This window comes from Sminthopsis crassicaudata, chromosome 4 (genome assembly GCF_048593235.1).
Source record: "Sminthopsis crassicaudata isolate SCR6 chromosome 4, ASM4859323v1, whole genome shotgun sequence".
Lineage (NCBI taxonomy): Eukaryota > Metazoa > Chordata > Mammalia > Dasyuromorphia > Dasyuridae > Sminthopsis > Sminthopsis crassicaudata.
The window spans coordinates 39,617,430-39,638,627 of NC_133620.1; the positions used below are offsets into that span (position 1 = coordinate 39,617,430).

At 35.5% G+C, this 21,198-nt stretch overlaps 1 protein-coding gene across 5 annotated transcripts in view; it reads left to right on the forward strand.

Moving 5' to 3' along the window:
- Positions 1-17,981, forward strand: part of MCOLN3 (mucolipin TRP cation channel 3) — a 41,841-nt gene extending 23,860 nt beyond the window's left edge. For 3 of the 5 annotated variants that reach the window (XM_074266354.1, XM_074266356.1, XM_074266353.1), the window contains 8 exons: positions 4,546-4,645; positions 5,941-6,053; positions 6,185-6,334; positions 7,698-7,799; positions 7,922-8,044; positions 12,481-12,687; positions 15,650-15,780; positions 17,794-17,981. In XM_074266354.1, the coding sequence (XP_074122455.1) occupies positions 4,546-4,645; positions 5,941-6,053; positions 6,185-6,334; positions 7,698-7,799; positions 7,922-8,044; positions 12,481-12,687; positions 15,650-15,780; positions 17,794-17,800 (933 nt within the window). In that variant the 3' untranslated portion in view covers positions 17,801-17,981. Of the gene's footprint in view, positions 1-4,545; positions 4,646-5,940; positions 6,054-6,184; positions 6,335-7,697; positions 7,800-7,921; positions 8,045-12,480; positions 12,688-15,649; positions 15,785-17,793 lie in introns of those variants that run through there. The other 2 variants (XM_074266352.1, XM_074266355.1) reach the window with 2 other exon arrangements.
- Positions 17,982-21,198: the final 3,217 nt, after the last annotated feature.

Below are 21,198 nucleotides of genomic sequence, written 5' to 3' on the forward strand. Positions count from 1 at the left end.
TAATTAATTTTCAAACTGCACCTTCCCCATCCTTATCATTATATGGCTTTATTTTGTTTCAGAGTGCCTTTTTAGTATTACTTCTTAGGACAGATTTTATTTTATTTTCCATAATATTTTGTTTTTCTAAATACACATAAAATAGTTTTCAACATTCATTTTTGTAAGATTTTGTGTTCCAATTTTTTTCTCTTACTTCCTTACCTCTCCCATCCCCAAAACATCAAGTAATCTGATAGAGGTTAAATATGTGCAATTCTTTTACACATATTTCCCTATTTGTCATGTGCAAGAAAAGTCAGATCAAAAAGAAAAAAAAACACAAGAAAGAAAAAAACAAACAAAAATGGTGAAAATATTTTTATTTAATCTATATTCAGTCTCCATAGTTGCATCTTTGGATACAGATGGCATTTTCCATCCATTTTCCATCTAGCATCCATCCATTTAGCATAGGTTTTAAACTGAGAGATGAAAGGAACCTCACTGGCCATTTGATCCAACTCCGCCTTTCAGATGAAAATGACATCCTTGGAGATAAAAGCTACTTGTTCAAAGTCTCATAACTTCTATGCCATCCCGAGTTCTCTTGCTTTAGCTCCTTCATATGACTCTAGTGGTCTAAATAAAAGGTATAACTTAAAATGGAATCTAGTTTTATAGAAAAAATATATAAATATATAAACAAAGCATGACACTAAATGGAGATTAGAGTCAAAGAAAAAATATGGTATATGCTTGGAACAATAGAGTCTTTACAATCTGTAATAAATACATTTCATCAGCATCTCAAGCTCTAGATTGATACCAATTGAATTTGATATTGGGAGTTTTCAAAAAATGAGATATCTTTGATGCATTTTCTATCAGAATATAGCTTCTGTCTAGGTCTCTATGAATTTGGGTAAAAGGGCTTAAGTTCCATGAAAGCATTCAAGGCAATAATGTATATTGGGTTCAGGATGCCTTTATATACAGTACAGAATGCAGAAAAAACAAAGACATCTTAATAGCCTGGTAACAATTGATACAAATCTCCTCCCTCTCTGCTAAGTCCTGCCTGCCCATCAGAATCTTACATGGTCTTTTAGTGTCATCCTCTTGGATTCACCTCAGAAGGTAAATGAAATTAGGGTTGCTAAAGAAATGATCTGAATCCTTCAATAGCTCATTGCATCCCAGTCAAGACCCTATATAGACCTCTAGTTTTCAGGACTTGGACTTTTCCCCTTCTTCCAGAAGGAAATAAATGTGGGGTTGCTAGAGAAAATCCCTTCCAGTCATGTATAAATCATCTGAATAACTCAAAATATTAACAGAGTACCAGTCTAAGCTTTTGCACCTTCATATTATAGCCTAGTCCTGTTTCTCCATCTCCAGAGCCCTACGTACATTCTTCCCTTCTCTAAGAGGTTTCTACTGTTTCTTCTATTTGGAACATGAGTTTTTAAACTTCTGTCTCTATCCCTTTCTTTCACCCTCCCTCCCTTCCTATCTTTGTCTCTCTCTCAGTCTCTCTTTGTGTCTCACTGTCTCTGTCCACATCTCTATCCGTTCCTTCTTTCCTTCCTTCCTTCCTTCCTTCCTCCCTCTGTTCTTCCCTCCCTTCTTCCCTCCCTTCCTTCCTCTCTTCCTCCCTCTCTCCCTTCCCTTCCCTCTATCCCTCCCTGCCTTCTTTCCTTGTTTGCTTTTTTCCTTCCTTTCCTTATCTTTTTTTTCATTTATAAGAAGCACAATGCAAAAAAATAATTAGATTATAAAGAAGAGACTGATCTAAAACATATTATGCCAGCTGGGAAATTTTTTAAAAGGAAGAATAGTGACATTTAATAAGATAAAATTCAAAATAAAATTCAGAAAGAAAGCAACTGAATAACAAATATATAATTCTCAATTTATACACACCACACAATTCAATAGCTAAATTCATACAGGAAATACTGAGTGACAGCAAAAGAAAGACAAAACCACAGAGGGTCTCCAAAGCCTTAATGCAGTTTAAAGCTTTAATAGTTTTAATAATAAGCAGGGTATTTCACAATTCTTATTATAGAAAATAAAATGAATAACAGTTAAGAAATCACAGAACCAAATTGTTTATTTAATAACTTATAATTATGAGATAAATAGGGAGATCTCAGTAGGATATACAAGGAACACATTTTTTCATATGTATATAGTAGGAGAACATTCAAAGTAATTTCTTATTAATTTTTTTTGTTTGAACCAAATGTGTGATTTCTTTGATTTGGGGAATATCCTTTGCCCCTGCAGATTCAATGCAGGAGCTTTCTCTGTCATTTTTCGGCTTTGAGAGTCTTAGTAATTAGACCTTCTACTTCTGAAGACCATTAGTTGTTCAGTCTAGCATCAGTATTCTTAAAAATTCCTGTAGACATTAAATGACTTCCCTGAAGTTATCCATCCATCTTATGTTAGAAGACTTGAATGTAGGGCTCCCTGATTCTGAGGTCAGTTCTTTCTCCACTGAATCATCAATGCCTTATGTTTTTACTTTAGTGATTCCCTAATCAATTTCTCTGCTCAGTTGAATCTTCCTTTGTAATAAAGGAAAACAGTCAAGCAAAATCAAGCATTTGACATTCCTTGTGATGATCCTCAACCTTTTTAAGAAGGGAGTGTATGAGTTATTTGTCTTTTATAGTCTGGAATCAAGCTCCTTTCAACCTGTTTCCATTTAATAACCCTGGCCTTGAGCGTTGAACACTGAAAGAATGTGCTTTTTAATCTCAGCTCTACCATGTGTTAGCTTTGTTGAGTTAGGTGACTTTGAACAAATCACTTAAATTATCTGGACCACAGTTTTCCCCTTCCTTAAAATTAAAACACTGAACTAATGCCGCCGGGATTCTTAATCTTTTTTTGTGTGTGTCAAAGATCCTTTTTTTTCAGAATAATGTTTTTAACTGTATAAAATAAAATGTATAGTATAACAAAGGAAATGAGTTATGTTGAAATAAAATATAGAAGATTTTTTTTTAAATTCAAAAATCACTGACCCCAGGTTAAGAATCCTGAGTCTAAATAATCTCTGGGATTTTTTTTTCCAATCATCACTTCTTGTTATGGTGGTAGTTTTTCCCACTGGATGGCAAAATCTACTTTCAGGAAAGAATCTAACATCAGTTATGTATGTGTTGAGAAGAAATGAAGTCTAGAATTACCTTTTTATAGCAATATTTGGATTTAAGCCTTATTTCTAATGAGAGAAAGGGAATAAACATCCATATGGTACTTTCTATGTGCCAGCCACTGTACTAAGCTTTTTACAAATATCTCATGTGATCTAAATACTACAATATTACAATAGCCTAAATATATAAGTTCTCATTGAGCCATTTTTATACCAGTGATTTCCCAATAAATTCCTCTGTCCAGTTGAACCCAACCCAGTTGTAAAAGGAAAACAGTCAAAGAAAATCAGGTAATAAAGTATGTGACATTCTTTATGGTGGTCTCCAACCTTTCTAAGGAGAAGAAAGGAGTATGAGAGCTGTTTATCTTTCATAATCTGCAATCAAATAATTAAGGAAGACCTTTTACTTCTGAAGACCAAAACAGCTCATTGTTGGTTCAGTCCAGAATTGATATTCCTATAAATTTGCTTTTGTCATAGGGTTCACTCCTATGGCTGATAGGGCCCTCTCTACTACTATGACCCATTCCACTGTTATACATTGAATCTACTCTTAGACTTGGAAGGTGCTCTCTGAGACTTGTGACCAAAAGGTTGATCAACTCATGAATAATGGAATGTCAATCTCTCTAGATTTAACTGTATTATATTTTTCCATAGTAAGACACACAGTTCTTTGTAGGGGCCTGTGCTCAAAACTTTTCCATCTGGGTTTCATACTCCTTTGAGAATCCAGGAGCAGCCCCAGGAACCAGAAGCAAAATATTGTAGCATTACAGCAGGGTTTGAGTGGAGATTGTTAAAAAACTTTCAAAATTTATGTTTTATTGATGCCTTTTGTCATTAACATAATAGTCATTTACTACCTCCATTCCTGTTGAATCCTCCTTTGAGAAAACCAGGTGGCGTGGCAGGTACAGGACTAAACTTGAAATCATGAAGAGCTGAGTTCTAAAGTTGCTTTGGAAACTTGTTAGCTATATGACCCTGAACAAACCGCTCACCTTTCCCAAACTCAGTTTCCTCGTCTGTAAAGAAGGAAATAAGAGTAGCATATACTTCCCAGATTGTTGTGAAAATTAAATAATCCATAAAAAGTGTTTATCAAACCTTAGAGCTCTCTATAGATGCTGGCTATTATTGTGTAAATTTTACCAGGTAAGGTATACAGTATTTTATGATAGTCTTCCTCTGTAATGCCCCACTTCTCTGCATGAGGGATTAGGTAAGTTTTATGTTCTTTTGTTTCAAGAGAATTTTTAAAGCAATGATAGACTGTTTTTTTTTTTAAATGAAAATGTGATTTAAATTTTCATGTGAGTGACTTTTTGTTTTCTTCAAAACCTGCTGGTATCTCTCTGACCCTCTTTTCCCCCTGTTTTTCACAGATAATTTTTGACAATGAGGCTCATAGTGGAAGAATTAAAATCAGTCTTGACAATGATATTGCCATCAGGGAATGTAAAGATTGGCACGTATCTGGATCAAGTGAGTGATAAGCTTTTAGGATAAATTTCTGAGTAGAAAATCTTCTTTTATTATCACTCTCAAGATCTCTAGGGTGCTATGTAAGAAATGTCTCTGGATACCAAATGCAGATAGAAGTCTGGAAGGTTAGGGAGGCAGGCCATCGCTGATCATTTGAATGGCCTATCTTTTCACCATTCCTATTCCCACCTCCCCAAGGTAGGATGGCAGTAATTTGGATTTGAGAAGAAATGTGGTTAGGGATATTATAGTTTGGCTGAAAAATGGTGTAAGTGGACGTGATTGAAGGGCCAAAACATTCCAGGGACATAATAAGGGATCGGCTAGAGATTAGTCCTGGACCTGTGGTTTCATAAGTATAGGGAACTCCCAGGTGAGGAAATGCCTTCCACCGAGGCAGATCAGAATCATTCCAGTAATTTATAATCTAAAACATTAAATGATTTGCCTATGGCAATGCAGCCAGTATGCAGCAGAGGTGATTTGAACCCAAATCCTACTAATTTTGAGGCCTGTTCTCCATCCTTTCCACACATAGCACTTAATAAATGCTTTTTTATTCTTTTTTTCCCAATATGGGGCATACAGATTGACGTCTCACCTGTAATTTAGTCTTTGAGAATTGCCTGGGACATCATGGGAGTTACTTGAGGCCCTTGCCTAGAGTAATGCAGCTTTTACATGTTAGGGGCAAGATTTGAATCTGGGTCTTCCTATTGCCTCTCTCCATCCACTAAGCCATCTTTATCATCTTTATTAGAATCTACTTGACATTTGGATGGGTAATTCAATTCAATAGGCATTTACAAAGGGTCTATTATGTGCCAGGCACTGTATGAAACACTGGGGGCATTGGGGGTAAAATGGAAAAATGTAATTTTGTTTAGCATTTTGAAATTCATTTCAAGTATTTGATTCTAGTATTCACGAGTGCTTTTAAACACTTATGAAAGCTTCCCAGAGTCTGCTACATACAATTGAATAAATAAGAATCTTGTTAGATGACTCAGGAGGGATAATTATATTAAAAACAAAAGACCCTTGGACCCCTCCCCCCCTTCAGCTACTGTGTTTTAGATTAATAGTTTGCCTAATGATATTGAGGAAGTTCTAGCCATAGGGACCTCTTTACCACCTCTTTGCTGTGAGCACATAACTCCCGTGCCCAATCAAATCTGTATCTTCTATTTGGCATCAGACAAAGGGAGCCCATGTTGACATCCCCATCAAACTGAGCATTGCCTCTGTAACTTCATGGACCAATTCTGTAAGTGTGTGATGCTAATCTCTTGCAGTACAGAAGAATACTCATTACATGATGATTTTCGACGCCTTTGTCATCCTGACTTGCTTAACTTCGTTAATTCTCTGCACCCGGTCGGTGGTTAAAGGAATTCAACTCCAGCGGGTGTGTACTGGGTATTAGATGTTTGTTCCTTTCTAAAAATGACACTGTAGGTACAAAGATTTAAAAAAAATATGTACTGACTGTTATTTCCCCCTCTCTCCCTTTTTGACACCTTCAATTCTCCTCTAAAGGAATATGTCAACTTCTTCCTCCTCCATTTTAAAAAGGAAGTTTCTATTACTGATCAAATGGCATTTGTTAATGGATGGTACATTTTGATTATTGTCAGTGACATGTTGACTATTGTTGGCTCGGTCCTGAAAATGGAAATTCAAGCTAAGGTAAGACACTTTTGCTGCTCACAAAGAGCTTCAGTATAGGACTTGTATTCACTTTTGTCCAAAAATATGTGTAACCTTTGAAATGTGATCTGGGGCTCCATGGAAAGGCATAGCTTACAAGAATTAGAAGGTGATAGTTCCATTGTGGAGTAGCTCAGTGGCATAGGGCCCCAGACCTGGAGTCAAGAAGATTTATCTTTGAGAATACAAATCTGGTCTCAGACACTTAGCAACTGGGCAAATCACTAAACACTGTTTGTCTCAGTTTCTTTATCTGTACAATGAGATGAAGAAGAAAATTACAAACCACTCCAGTAAATTGCCAAAGAAACCCCAAATTGAGTCAAGAATGATAGTAGCAGAGCCATAGCTCAGAGATGTTTGTAAAAGAACTCAGCCCCAAATTCAAAACATTGTAGATATCCAATAAATATCTGTTCCTCTCCCTGCTCTGGGATCTCAAAGGAGAATGTATATCAAACATTTTTTTTTCTCTAATTCATCTATCTTCCCAAAAAACTCAGTTTAACATTAAGATGCTAAATGATGCAATTCTTTAACATACAATTTGCACCTTTTCCCTTTAAGATCAGAATGTTCCTAGTGGCTTATTATTTCTATTAATATCCTTTAAAGTTACCTGTTGTGTCAGTAATGATAGCAAGCATTTCTAGAGCTCCTTAAGGTCTACAAAGTACCTTACAAATATTATCTTGTTTAATCCACATAATGACGCTATAAGATTACTACTGTTATTTCCCCCATTTTACAAATAAGGAAACTGAGGTAGACAGAGACAAATTTTGCCTTGCCCAGGATCAAACAGCTAGTAATTGTCTGAGACAGGATTTGAATCCAGGTTTTCCTTTCTCCAGGTCTGATGCCCTAGTTATTGTGTCATCTAAGTGTCCCACTGTTGAGTAGCATTGGCTGAGCCCGAAAAAAAATAATGGCAGAACTCAGCAAAGGGGTTCTTAAAATTGTGTGCTTTATATATCTCTCTATGTCTAGAAGCTCATCTCCTAAACAATACAAATATCAAGCAGTAGTAAGCATGAGAAGTGTTTGCTCTCTAAGTCGTTATTTGACTGCCCTGTGCTTCTTTTTTCCCATTTGTAAAATGATCATTCTCTTGGTACAAGAGGCAGATAGGGGACTTGGGGAATAGAGCACCCCCAGATTGGAGTCAAGGAGATTTTAGTTCAAATGTGACTTCAGACTTGGATTAGCTGTGTGATCCTGGGCAAGTCACTTAACCCTATTTGCCTCAGTTTCCTCATCTGTAAAATGAGCTGGAGAAGAAAATGACATGTAAAAGGTGGTACCCCATGTTTACAGTATCTTTCTGGGTTTCTCTGTCTAGAGCCTCAGCAGTTACGATGTCTGTAGCATCCTTCTGGGGACCTCAACGATGCTTGCGTGGCTTGGAGCCATTCGCTACCTTGGTTTCTTCCAGAAGTACAATGTAAGATTTTTTTTCTCAGGATCTCTGGGGAGGTTGGCATTTTTTCTTGGTCTTATTCATTGGACTATAGGAGCCTGAGAACAGGTGGTAAAGAACTTACCAATGGTTGTTTCTCTCCATAGCTCCTCATTCTGACTCTTCAGGCAGCATTACCCAACGTCATTAGATTCTGCTGCTGTGCTGCCATGATCTATCTCGGCTACTGCTTCTGCGGCTGGATCGTCTTGGGCCCTTATCATGTGAAGGTGTGGAGAAATAGTCACATTTCTTAAATCATGCCTGAATGCCAGGAACGTAAGACTCCTGAGGCAAAAAACAAGCAAAACATACCAGTTTAGAAAATCTTGTTAGTCCCTCCTTTGTGGATTTGAGGGCTCCAAGAGTGGACAATATTACATAAATTTTTATTCTTTTTTTTTCAATGTAGTGATCTCATTTGATAACTTTTTAAATTTTTGTCTTTTCTTCTTTAAAAAAGAAAATCCTTGTGAAAAGGGATGACTCCTGGGAGGAGGAACAGGTGGAGGCATGCTGGAGCCAGCTCCAATCTGCTTTCCCAGTCAGTTGTTCATTTATCAGTGTGAATCTTGAAAATTTGTGAGCAATACAAGTCAAAGCTTGACTTATTGTTTTGTTGATTGTTTAGGCTTAAGAAAATAATGGAAACCTGTTAATAATGCAAATTAGGGAAGGGTAAGACAAAGAAAGAAATATTTACCCATCCAGCTCTTACTATATGTCAGAAACTATGCTTTACAATATACTATCTTATTTGGTTCTCACAACCTCTCTACCAGATAGATACTGTGTTGAATTTCCAGGTGAAGAAATTGAGGAAATAAGGATTAAAAGACTTGGGGTCACACAGCTATAACCTAAGTAAGACCAGCTCAGGTCTTCCTAACTCCAAACCCAGAGCTCAATCCAAATTAAACTTTAATTTTCTTTAAATTAAACTTAATTTTATCAAATTAAGCTTACAAGTATGCCATATGTACAAAATCCCCCCCAAAACCAGTCATTAAATATCTGTTGGTGGTCACATGCAGAAATTAAATCAAGTATAAGCAAGAGATAGCAAAAAGAACTTTTTAAGAAGTAACATTTGCAATTCAAGAGAAACATTGAATGGTTGTTCTCAGAATCAAGAAAGAATATAAATATATATATATATATATATATATATATATATATATATATATATATATATATATATATATATATATATATATATATAAAACTAGTTACTGCTGACCTTTATGTAAGGTTTAGAGAGTCCTTTGCAGCCCATTATCTTATTTGATGATGTACTTATCATCCCATTTCATAGTTGAAAAAATTGAGGATAAGAGCTCTCAGCCTCAAAGTTTGGCCAGCACTTTACAACTCATTATTTCATTTTATACTTCACTTATCATCACCATTTCACAGGTCTTGAGATCATAGCCTGGTAGAATGGAGGAAAGTTTAAAATAAAAAGTTAGGTCTGAATCCTGGCTGTATAGCATTTCCTACCCATGTCACCCTGGCAAAGCACTTGACCTCTGGATCTCAGTTTACTTCTCTGCAAAGAGAGGGAGTTGGACTAGTTGAACCACTAATGTTCCTTTCCTGCTTTTGGTGTGTTCCTAGGTCACTTGCCAAGAGTAAATATTCATTAAGCTCTTACTATGTGCCAGGGCAGCTAGGTGGTGCCATGGTACAGCAAGCAGTGGGCTTTCAATGTAGAAGACCCATCTTCTTGAACTCAAATCCAGCCTCAGATATTTCTTAGCTACCAGGCAGGCCACTTCACCTCTGTTTGCCTCAGTTTCCCCTACTATAAAAGGATCATCAATCTTCCTAGGTTGTTTTGAAAACCAAATGAGAGAATATTTGTTTAAAAAAAAACCTTAACATAGACATTATACATAGTAGATGCTATTTAAATCATTATTCCATTCCCTTTTTAAAATGTACAAAAACAATCATGTAGATATTGGCTCAGAATTCAAGTTGCAGATTTTGAAAATTCATTCATTTAAATCACTGTTTCAAGTCTAATCTCTTCATCTGGTTTCCTTTAAATTTCAGTTCAAATCTTACTTTTTTTTTTTTTTTAAGGAAATCTTAACACATTTCTCCAACTTGCAGTGCCTTTTCCCTCTCATATTACCTTCTATCTCCTCTCTATGTGAGTTGTATAGACCTAGGTTTTTTTTGTTTTTGTTTTTTTTTTTGTTTTTTTTTTTAACAAGTTATCTTTTCCATGTGAACTCTGTGAGGGTAGTGACTATTAAAACCCATTTTTGTGTCTCTAATGCCTAGCATAATACCTGGTACATACAGCTGCTATGTAAAATGCTTTTTGATTGATTGATTTAGTTGGATTTATAATTCCTCTAGTTCATGAATCATTTCTGAAATAGATCCAAATCTCACTCTTTGAAAAAGTAGGAACAAGGCTTGGACTGGCAGCATGATGAGATTGGTTACGGCCTGGCCTAGTTCGGGCTTCTGTTAAATGGGGCATGAAAAAGAAACAGCTTGTCTTGGGGAAATGATAGAATAAACTTGTACATATGACGTGATTGATGCAGTAAGCATTGGCCCTGTCCCTCTTATCATGATTTAAACTAGGCATTTTTCACTATTTTTTGGTATTGGACCCCTTTCAAAGTCTGATGAAACCGATGGACTCCTTCTAAAAATAATGGTTTTTGAATGCATAAAATACGTAGGTTTGTAAAAGAAACCAATTATTTTAAAATACATATATATGTATATAAATCCATAGATTCCAGATTAATTTTTAAATTTAATTTAAATTTCTTTAAACCAATTTTCTTTCATGACTATTAGATAGAACGATATCTGGTATAGTGAGTGGATAGAGCATTTGGCCCTAAGTCAGGAAGTTGTTGTTCAGTTGTTATTCAGTCATATCTGATCTTCATGTCCCCATTTGGGGTTTTCTTGACAGAAATGGGTTTGTCATTTCCTTCTCAAGTTCATTTTACAGATGAGGAAACTGAGGCAAACAGGGTTAAGCGAATTGTCCAGAGTCACACAGCTAATAAATGTCTGAAGCCAGATTTGAACTCAGGCTCTGTACCCTATGCAGTATAGCACCACCTACCTGTCTAAGTTAGGAAAACCTAGATTCAAATCCCACCTCACTTTAATAATAGACCATGTTACTTAACCTCTCTCTACCTCAGTTTCTCATCTGTAAAATGGGAATATAATAGCATTTTCCATATCAGAGTTGTCGTGAGGATAAAATGAGATAATATTTTTAAGGTATTTTGAAAACTTTTAAAAGCATTATATAAATACAATCTAGTAGGTGAGCTATTAGTATTAGGACAAATGTGTTGCACTGGATTTGGAGTCAGTGAATTTGCACCCTTGCTTTGATAAAAACGTGTGTGATCTTGGGCAAGGTATTTCAATTCCCTGGTTGTTGATTTCTGTATCTGTAAATTGAAGGTATTGGCCTAGATCGGTGGTATCAAACCCAAATATAAATGGAGGACACTAATTCATATCTAAGGATCCCCACAGGCCCCACAAACTTAGTTTTAAAATGTAATATCTATATTTATTGTATTTTTATTTGTTTTGTTAAATATTTTACACTGTTCAGGAAGCATTTAGGAGTTTTGCTGACCTCAGTGAACCTGGCACCATTGGCCTAGATAAACTGTGTTGTTGTGCAATCATTTCAATAATATTAACAACTCTTCCTGTCCTCATTTGGTGTTTTTTTGGCAAAGATACTAGAACGAGTTGTCATTTCCTTCTTTTTTTTTTTTAAAATTTATTTTAATAATATTTTATTTTTCCGAATTCAACATTCACCTTTGCAAAACCTTGTATTCCAAATTTCTCTCTCTCTCTCTCTCTCTCTCTCTCTCTCTCTCTCTCTCTCTCTCTCTCTCTCTCTCTCTCTCTCTCTCTCTCTCTTCTCTCTCTCTCTCTCTCTCTCTCTCTCTCTTTCTCTCTCTCTCTCTCTCTCTCTCCATCTTTCCTCCATCCCAAGAAGGAAATAATTCAATATAGGCTAAATATGTGCAATTCTTCTAAACATATTTTCATATTCATTGTGCTGTGCAAGAAAAGTCAGATCAAAAGGGAAAAAATGAGAAAGAAAGAAAAAACAAACAACAAAACAGTGAAAATCCCATGCTTTGATCCACATTCAGTCACCATAATTCTCTCTCTGGATCTGGATGGCACTTTCCATCACAAATCTATTAGAATTGCCTTGAATCACCCCATTGTTGAAAAGAGCTGTCTATCACAGTAGATCATCATGTAATCTTGTGTTATTGTGTGCAATGTTCTCTTGGATCTACTCACTTCATTCAGCATTGGTTCATGTAAGTCTTTCCAGGTTTTTCTGAAATCAGCCTGCTCATAATTTTTTCTAGGACAATAACATTGCATAATAAAAAACTGTAACTTATTCAGCCATTCTCACAACTGATGGGCATCCACTCAATTTCCAGTTCCTTGCCACTACAAAAAGGGCTGCCACAAACATTTTCCCCCTTTTTTATGATCTCTTTGGGACCTATTACTGGATCAAAGGGGATGCACAGTTTGTGTTCCAAATTTCTCTCTCTCCCTTCCCTTCATCCTCCTCCCCCAAGACTGTGGATTTTAAAGAGTATGTTTGTCTGTTTGGTCTTTTCAGTTCCGGTCACTGAATATGGTTTCCGAGTGCCTTTTTTCTCTCATAAATGGAGATGACATGTTTGCCACATTTGCAAAAATGCAGCAAAAAAGTTACTTGGTTTGGTTGTTTAGTCGGATCTACCTCTACTCTTTCATCAGCCTCTTTATCTACATGGTTCTAAGTCTCTTCATTGCCTTGATAACTGACACCTATGAAACAATTAAGGTAAGTCTGACTAGCCCACAATTCCAGATTGAGAAGGGTCTTCAATGAAGGGGAACTCTCAGGAGAAGATTGCTACTTGGCTATAGGACTTAGAATTTTAGAGGTGGGACTGGAAGGCAGGGGGAAAGCATGAAACGATCAGTCCTCACTGGAAAGAACAAAAACTGCCATCTCAAAAATAATGAAATAGAGTAGTGAAGGATGAGAAGAACCCTGAGCTTCTGACATGTTCAGGGTTTTATCTCAAAGCCTCTGCCACATGGTACAGTTCACAGAATGAAAAATTGGGGATCAAGAAGACCTGGATTCAAAACCCTGTCTTAGTCACTTGATACTTGGTAGGTGGGTGATGCTGAGCAAGACACTCAGTTTCTTCATATGTAAAATAGGGATAGTTATAATACCTATTGCACAAGGCTATTTTGAGCAAAAAGCTTTGCCAACTGTTTCCTCTCTGACATACTTTCTAACTTTCTAAAAGGTATTGTAGAGAGTGGCGACCTTCAGGTAGAAAATCTGGGAGATCAGGAAAGTCTAATCCAGTGTTTCATGTAGTCAGCTGTGCTCGCATCCTTTGTATCCATAGATATACTATGTTCTAAACTTTCATTTACATTCAGTCACTTGAAAACCAGACCAGAACACACTGTATTATATGGTTATGTGTCCATAGATCATCTTCCTTGCTTGAAGACGGCATGGTGACTCAGACTTTAAATTTCTTAAATTATGTTGCTTAAAATGTGTTTGGGCTCAGAGCTAATAAATATAAGAGTTGGTAAGTGACTAATTGACTATAAGAAGGTAGAATGGTGGCAAATTGCTTTAGTTGTTTTCCAGTTGTATCTGAGTCTTTGTGACCCCATTTGGCAGAGATACTAGAATGATTTGCCATTTTCTTCTTCAGCTCATGCTATTTGTGAGATAATTGGCAACTGGGTAACAGGACTTGCCTAGAATCGCACAGTTAGGAAGCCAAATTTGAACTCAGGAGATGAGGCTTCATGGCTCCAGGTGTAATGCGTTATGCATGATGGTGTCTCCTAGCTGCCCAATTAGAAAGTTCCAATTTAGGAGGCAGAGGATTTGAGTCTGAATCCCAGCTCTCCTACTATCCAAGTGATCTTGAATAACTCTCTAGTTCTGTTTTCGATTTTGTGAAGTGAAGTCACCTTCCAACCCTAAATCTATTACTTTAAAAGCCTTTCATTATTCATAGGAAGGGACCCTAGAGGCCATTTAGTCCAGTCTACACGAACATTCGGATATTTCCCTTTTACCTTTGATTAAAGAACTCCATCATGGGGGAATCTCAATCCCCTTCCAATAAAGTCTTTTCCAGTGTGGGATAGTTCTGATTTTTAGGAAATTTTTCTCTAAGGTCTAAATTTGTCATGTTAAAAGTTCTATCTCTTGCCCCTACTTCTGCCCTTGGGAAGCCAGGTAGACTATACCTAATCCGTTTTCTATTTAGTAATACTTTAGAATTTGACATCCCAAATCATTGCTTCTGAATTCCCAATCCCACTTTCCTTTCCTCCAAAAAAACCCATCTTTCCTTCTCCAGTATAAACATCTATAGTTTCCCCATCCATAAATAGCATGATCTTATGAGCAAGATCATAGACCATCCTGAACTCTCTTTAGCTTCTCAGTTTGTTATTTAGTGTTGTCTATATCTATAATTTTAATTTGCATTTTGTTTTGTTAAGCTTAATTTAGAATACATTTTCATACAGTTGCTTATAGTTTGCAATTTTTGAATATTGTCCATATCCTTTAATCTACTGGGAAGTAATTATTGGTCATATAACACTCCTCTTGGGAGGAGGCCCCATAATTCAATCCTTTTTAGGTTACAAACAAGAAAGCTGAGATCCTGCTAACAATGGATAAGACCTACAATCTGCCTGTGAGCCTTAGATTCTGCCCTTGGAATCAGAGCAACTGAAGCTAACTTCAAGACTGAGGAATAACTAAGTGAATAATTGGCCATTGGTCCCCTAGTGGGCTCTAGAAATCCTTAACAACAAATTTTGGGGTTCTTGTAGGATGAAACTGGCCTTTTCTTGATTCTCATTTACACTACATTGGAATCTAATGGCTGAAGATCATTGGTCACTCTGCAGATGAAGAAATGGAGAGTCTTGTTCACCATCATCCACCTATCTGACCAAAACACTTTATAATTAATGCGCAGAAAGATTAAACCACAGGGCTAAAATGTGTGCAAGAAATTTACAAAAAAATCATTTATCTAGCCTTTCCCCTTCATTTTTCAGATCAGAATAATTGAGACTTGGGTCTTAAGACTAAGATCATTTAAACTCTCTTTGCCTCCATTTTTTCATCTTTTTTTAAAAAGTGTATAAATGTGTATCATAACACCATCTATCATTAAGAGTTGTGAGGATGAGATAATATTTGTAAAGTGGCAGGTACATAGTAGGTGCTACATAAATGCTAGTTGCTGCTACTTCTAGTAATAGTAGTATTAGCATGTAATTCAACCCTTTCATTTAACAGAAGAAGAAATTAAGGTAAAGGGACTTGTTACCTATGATTCTACAAGTAGTTAGTAGCAGAACTTGGTGCCTTGATATAACACTACTCTTTCCACTGAATCATGAATACCTACTTGGAGGAAATCTCTTCAGCAATCTTTCTTAGAGTGGATTTAGAATTATTTTCCAGGGGGTGTTAAAAGTATGATTCCCTCTAATACTTAATGTGCAACAAGAAAATAGTATTTACACACATATATTGCATCTGGGTTATATTGTAACATATGTAAAATGTATGGGATTGCCTGTCATCGGGGGGAGGGAGTAGAGGGAGAGAGGGGATAATTTGGAAAAATGAATACAAGGGATAATATTATAAAAAAAATTACTCATGCATATATACTGTGGAAAAAAATTCTAAATAAAAAAAGTATGATTCCTTTCCCTTTTCTCTCTAGCATTACCAACAAGATGGCTTTCCAGAGACTGAACTGCACACATTTATGTCTGAATGTAAAGATCTGCCCAACTCTGGTAGATACAGGTTGGAAGAAGAAACCAGGAAGTCTCTCTTTTGTTGCTGTAAATCGTAAGTCTCAAACTCCTAGTTACCACAAGTACAAAGGGACAGATAATTTAGAAATCACAGACCTGTGATGGAAGTGAGATCCCTGTTCTCTGAGAAGATACTCACTTCTTGGATTATACATGCTCCTTTTCCCCCCATTTGATAATGTTTTATTTTTTTTTGTCCAATTACATGGAAAGACAATTTTCAACATTCATTTTTGTAAGATTCTGAATTCCAAATTTTTCTTCCTCTTTTCTCTCGCTCTCCCTCTTCCCTTTCCCTCATCCCTTTCCCCCTCTCCCAGATAGTGAGCAATCTAATATTGACTAACCATGTACAATCAGCACATGTTCATTTAAAAGAACATGTATGTTGGCTAAAAACAGTTCTTAGAATGCTTTGAGTTTGTATGAGTGTTTTATGGGGTGCTCTTTGAAAGGCAGGACCAGTTTCTTTTTAACAATTAAAGAGTCTTATTTTAAAGTTTGCTCTTTCTGCCATATTTAGGCTCATTTTTTGTCTGGTTGTTACTTCTGTCTTGTTTCTTATAAATGTCATTGCTCCTTAATGAAGCATGCCCCCCAAACCCAATGCAAATACAAAATGTAAATGAAAAGGTGACTAACAGGAAAAGCACAAGTCCCCGATGAAAGTTTATGTTAATTTTCTCCTATAAATAGGATTTGAGATCAGAAATGTAATCTGGGGGGAAAAAAGACAGAATCCACTATTAGTATTTGATCTGAGCCTGAAAGCTAGCTATTATTCATCTCTGCTCTCAGTTCTGTGAAAGCCAGGAAATAGAGAAATTCATAGCATCATAAATATTAGAAACAATAAATGAAACCTCCTTTTGAAAAATGGGGAAACAGAGGCCAAGAAATGGGAAGTGACTTAAAACCTTTTCTATCTGGGCCCATGGCTTATGAAAATTGTATAATTAATGATCTTATATAAAAGGATTTCTTAGGAAATCATGTTTCATGGAAAATAGTAACTTAAGATTTTTAAAAATTTTAATTGTTTTCATTTTAATTTATGTTATAAAACTCTCATTTCTAGTATATATTTTTATACTTCTAACCAGAATATAAATTCCAACACAGTATATACTTTTTTCTTGGTGAGGCAATTGGGGTTAAGAAATTTGCCTAGAGTAACACATTACTAAGTGCTAAGTTTCTAAGGTCAGATTTGAACTTTCAGATCCTCCTGACTTCAGGGTCAATGCTCTATGCACTGCGCCATATAGCTGCCCCCACAGTATAATTAAAAAAAAAAAAAAAAGATGGTTGCACATTAAGCTGCAAATTTATTAAGATAAAATTTTTACAAGTGAGAATTGTTCTTATGGTTAGGATAGACTGGAGATTGGGTAGAGATTCTATAGTTATTGGTATTTGGGTATACCAGATATGTTTTAAAAGATAAATGGTCAGAGTTACCTTACAGGGACTTTACCTTTTGAAAGTAAAAAAAGTGTATCTTCCCATTTCTGAGATTCCTGAAAATACCTGTCTCAGGAAAAATATAAAGACATGAAAATAATTTGATTTTTGGTTCTTCCTTATAATCTCCTGTTGACTTGAGGTGGAACATTTCTTAAGTGACAGGATGCCATTTACTAAAGTAGAAACTAATTTGAATGACTTTCAAACAGTAAAATAAGGAGCTTATTAAGCAGCAAAGTGATTATTATTTTTTAAGAAAAATTGACAAGCTCCATGTATAATTTATCTTTGAAGGTCTTAATAATGAAATCCTTGAAGCTGTGAAATCTCCCTGCTATTATCAAGTATTGAACAGCAATAATGACTGTGTTTGAAATAAAAGGTTTTAAATAAAAGTGAACATAGGATATTTTACATATGTGTGTGTAATTTTTTAAACAAACCCAAAAAAGTAGAAAATAAATATGTATCTCCTTCAGGTTACATCTTCCTAGGTCTAAAAGTTCTGATATTTGTATTAAAGTAACTTTTATTTTTCAAGAGGAAATTGACAAGTTCTCTGTATGTTTTATCTTTGAAGGTCTTAATGATGAAATCCTTGAAGCTGTGAAATCTCCCTGCTATTATCAAGTATTGAACAGCAATAATGACTGAATGTGTTTGAAATGGAAGGTTTTAAAGAAAAGTGAATATAGAATATTTTAAATATGTGTATGTGTTTAAACAAACCCAGAAAAGTAGAAAATAAATGTTATCTTCTTTAGGTTACATCTTCCTAGGCTATAAGTTCTGATGTTTGTATTATAATCATTATTAAATTGCACAGAGATGGAGTGGATATGTTGAAATTGTATGATTCAGATCGATGGAGAGGCAGATGATGTCCAGGAAGGCCTACCTCTGAAATATTGTCATTGTATGATTATAGGCATTTCACTTAATTTCTCAGTGTCCCAAGAAACTCCTTAACCAAGACTACAGTTTTTTTAGAATTCAGTTTTTATTTTCAGTTTCAAATCTTTTCCTCTCTCTTTAACTCCCCCATCCATTGAGAAGGCACGAAAAAGTGAAAACATTAAATATATATAGCAAGATCACAAATTACAACCTGTGCTGTTGGAAGAAATTTCCACATTGGGAAACCATATCAATGGGAAGATAAAAATTATCAAATTAGTTCATCACTACTCTCTTTTTATCCCCCTGGGTCTTCTTAAGAAGGGGCAATACCTACAGAAATGTCCATGGTGTTTAGATGGAATAGATTCAAACAGAAAATACTGACTTTAGAGACTTAGTAAGTGTTGAGAGGGCTGAGACTAGGTTTTTGTCTTTGGATTCCCCAAGTCCTAGAAAAGTTCCTTGACACATATGGGAGAGAAACAGTGAATGGCTCTGTGGTTTTATTATTATAGAGAACTCCAAGATGAAGAAACTCCTCCTATCTAATATAAATTAGTACCTTCTTTAAAATTGAAAGTCTTAGAGAACTGCCTTATAATATTGAAAATTAAGTAACTTGCCCAGGATCAATTAATTATCAAAGGTCAGATTTGAACTAACTTAAACTTGGCTTGAAACTATTCTTTATCCAGATCATCTCTCAATTGGCACATAGATGGCATTTAATAAATGTTTTTTTGGATATAATTTAATTAGATTTTAAACTTGGAGTTTGAATTACCCTTCTGGGCTTGAGCTGCTGGTTGGGGAGCATGTTACCTTGCTGGATTTTCCTCCTATTTTATTCACTACCCCCTTCCCCACATTCCAAGCTTCCTTAAGATGATAGAAGTCCATGATAAGGGAAAAACAATAAATTTCAGTAGCAACGTCCATTGCCAAGAGAGGTGATGGCCTCTTATAGACTGAGATTCTGTCCAGGAATTGTGGAAGTGATCATTAAATATGCTTTTAGAATTGGATTCAAACTGAAATGTTCTGGTATGAATGATAGATAAATAATAATAATAACTAGCATTAAAATAGCACCTTTGCACTATTTATAATAATAATAATTAGCATTTAAATAGCGTAAAAGTGCTACTTAAATGCTAGTTATTATTTTAACTGTGTTAAAAGCTTTACAAATATCCCATTTGGTTTGGCTGAATATACGAGAAAAGTGACATATTGTCATCCCCTAGGACTGTGGGATAATTCCATCTTTTGCTCAGGCAACAGTTTCAAGGAAACAACAGGGTGTATTAGTTATATGATCAGCCCAGTGAGAATGTCGCCATCTTTGCCAAATGGTAGAGAAGACAGGTTCCTGGAGAGGGGAAATAGATATGGAGTTTTTTAAGATTAGTTCAACCAGTCTTGGAGACCATGAGCAGAGTAAGTTTGAGCAGGGTTAGGTAGGTCTGCTGTACCAGGGAAGGCAAGAAAGGGAAACTGTAATTGCTTTAGAACAATTAAGTCAGGAAAATTCATCTTCCTGAGTTCAAATCTAGCCTCAGACACTTACTAGCTGTGTGACCCTTGGGAAAGGCATTTAACCCTTTTTGTCTCAGTTTCCTTATCTGTAAAATGAGCTGGAGAGGGAAATGGCAAACCATTCCAGTATCTTTGCCAAGAAAACCCCAAATGGGACCCAAATGGGGCCATAAAGAACCACTTATAACTAAACAGCAGCAACAACAACAAATTAAGATCCTAGGAAAATATTCAGCACTTAAAACTGCCTCATTTTGCTTTATATTTCATTATAGATATAAAGGTCTGAGCCAATGGACTCAATAGTGAGTGAGAGTTTGGGCAGATTCATAAATGTACCTGAATATAAACTAGCCTCTCAAGTGAGATAATATTTGTAAAGCATTTAGTACAATGCCTGGAACAAAGTGGAATTGTTCCTTTCCTTCCTTCCTTCCCACCTTCCACTGACCTCCTTGTCCACATATGCAGAGTCCATGTCAAGTTAATCTATGGGAAAATAGAGTTTCTTGACCTAAGGTTGGAAAAAAGAGAAGTTCAGGTCTGTCTTGCTGTAAATCATGCACTTGGATTTATTGTTGTTGTCTCAAACATGTGATTTCAACAGTGCAGGAAGTTCCTGTGCAGAAACTTCTTTTCTCAATATAGATTGGCAATTCTTCTATAACTTTAAAAGGTTACCTGGGGATTAAGATAGTGTGTGACTAATCCATGATCAATATGAGTTTTGGGCAGAACCTAAACACAGGTATTCTTGATTCCAAGGATAGTCAGAACTGTCCATTAGCCAAATTTGCATATTTCCTTCCTGCAACTATCACATCAACTTTAATTCTTTTTTTAAATTAATTTTATAATTATACATTTTTTGACAGTATATATGCATGAGTAATTTTTTATAACATTATCCCTTGTATTCATTTTTGCAGATTTTCCCCTCCCTCCCTTTATTCCCTCCCCTAGATGACAGGCAATCTCATACATTTTACATGTGTTACAGTATAACCTAGATATAATATATGTGTGCAAATCCAATTTTCTTGTTGCACGTTAAGTATTGGATTCTGAAGGTATAAGTAACCTGGGTAGATAGACAGTAGTGCTAATATTTTACATTCAATTCCCAGTGTTCCTTCTCTGGGTGCAGTTTTGACTTTAATTCTTAAAAGAAAAGGCTGTGTGTATAGGCTAAGAATATTAAAACTACTTCAGAATATAATTAAGAGTGATCCCATCTGTTAAATACCAAAATATAAATACTGAAAATCAAAGGAGAGGTAAACAAAATTCAAAGCAAAAAAACCCAACAAAACAAAACATAGAATTATTAATATAACTAGGAAAGAGCTAAAATTAAAAGCTACAATAAAATAGATGTTATTAGCTAATGTGATTTTTAAAACAAAAAAACCCAAATCAATAGTATCAAAAATGAAAAAATTAAATTCATAACCAATGAAGAAGAAATAAAGATAATTATTTGGAACTGTTTTGCCCAACTATATGTCAGTTAAAACTGACAATATAAATGAAATGGATTCATTTT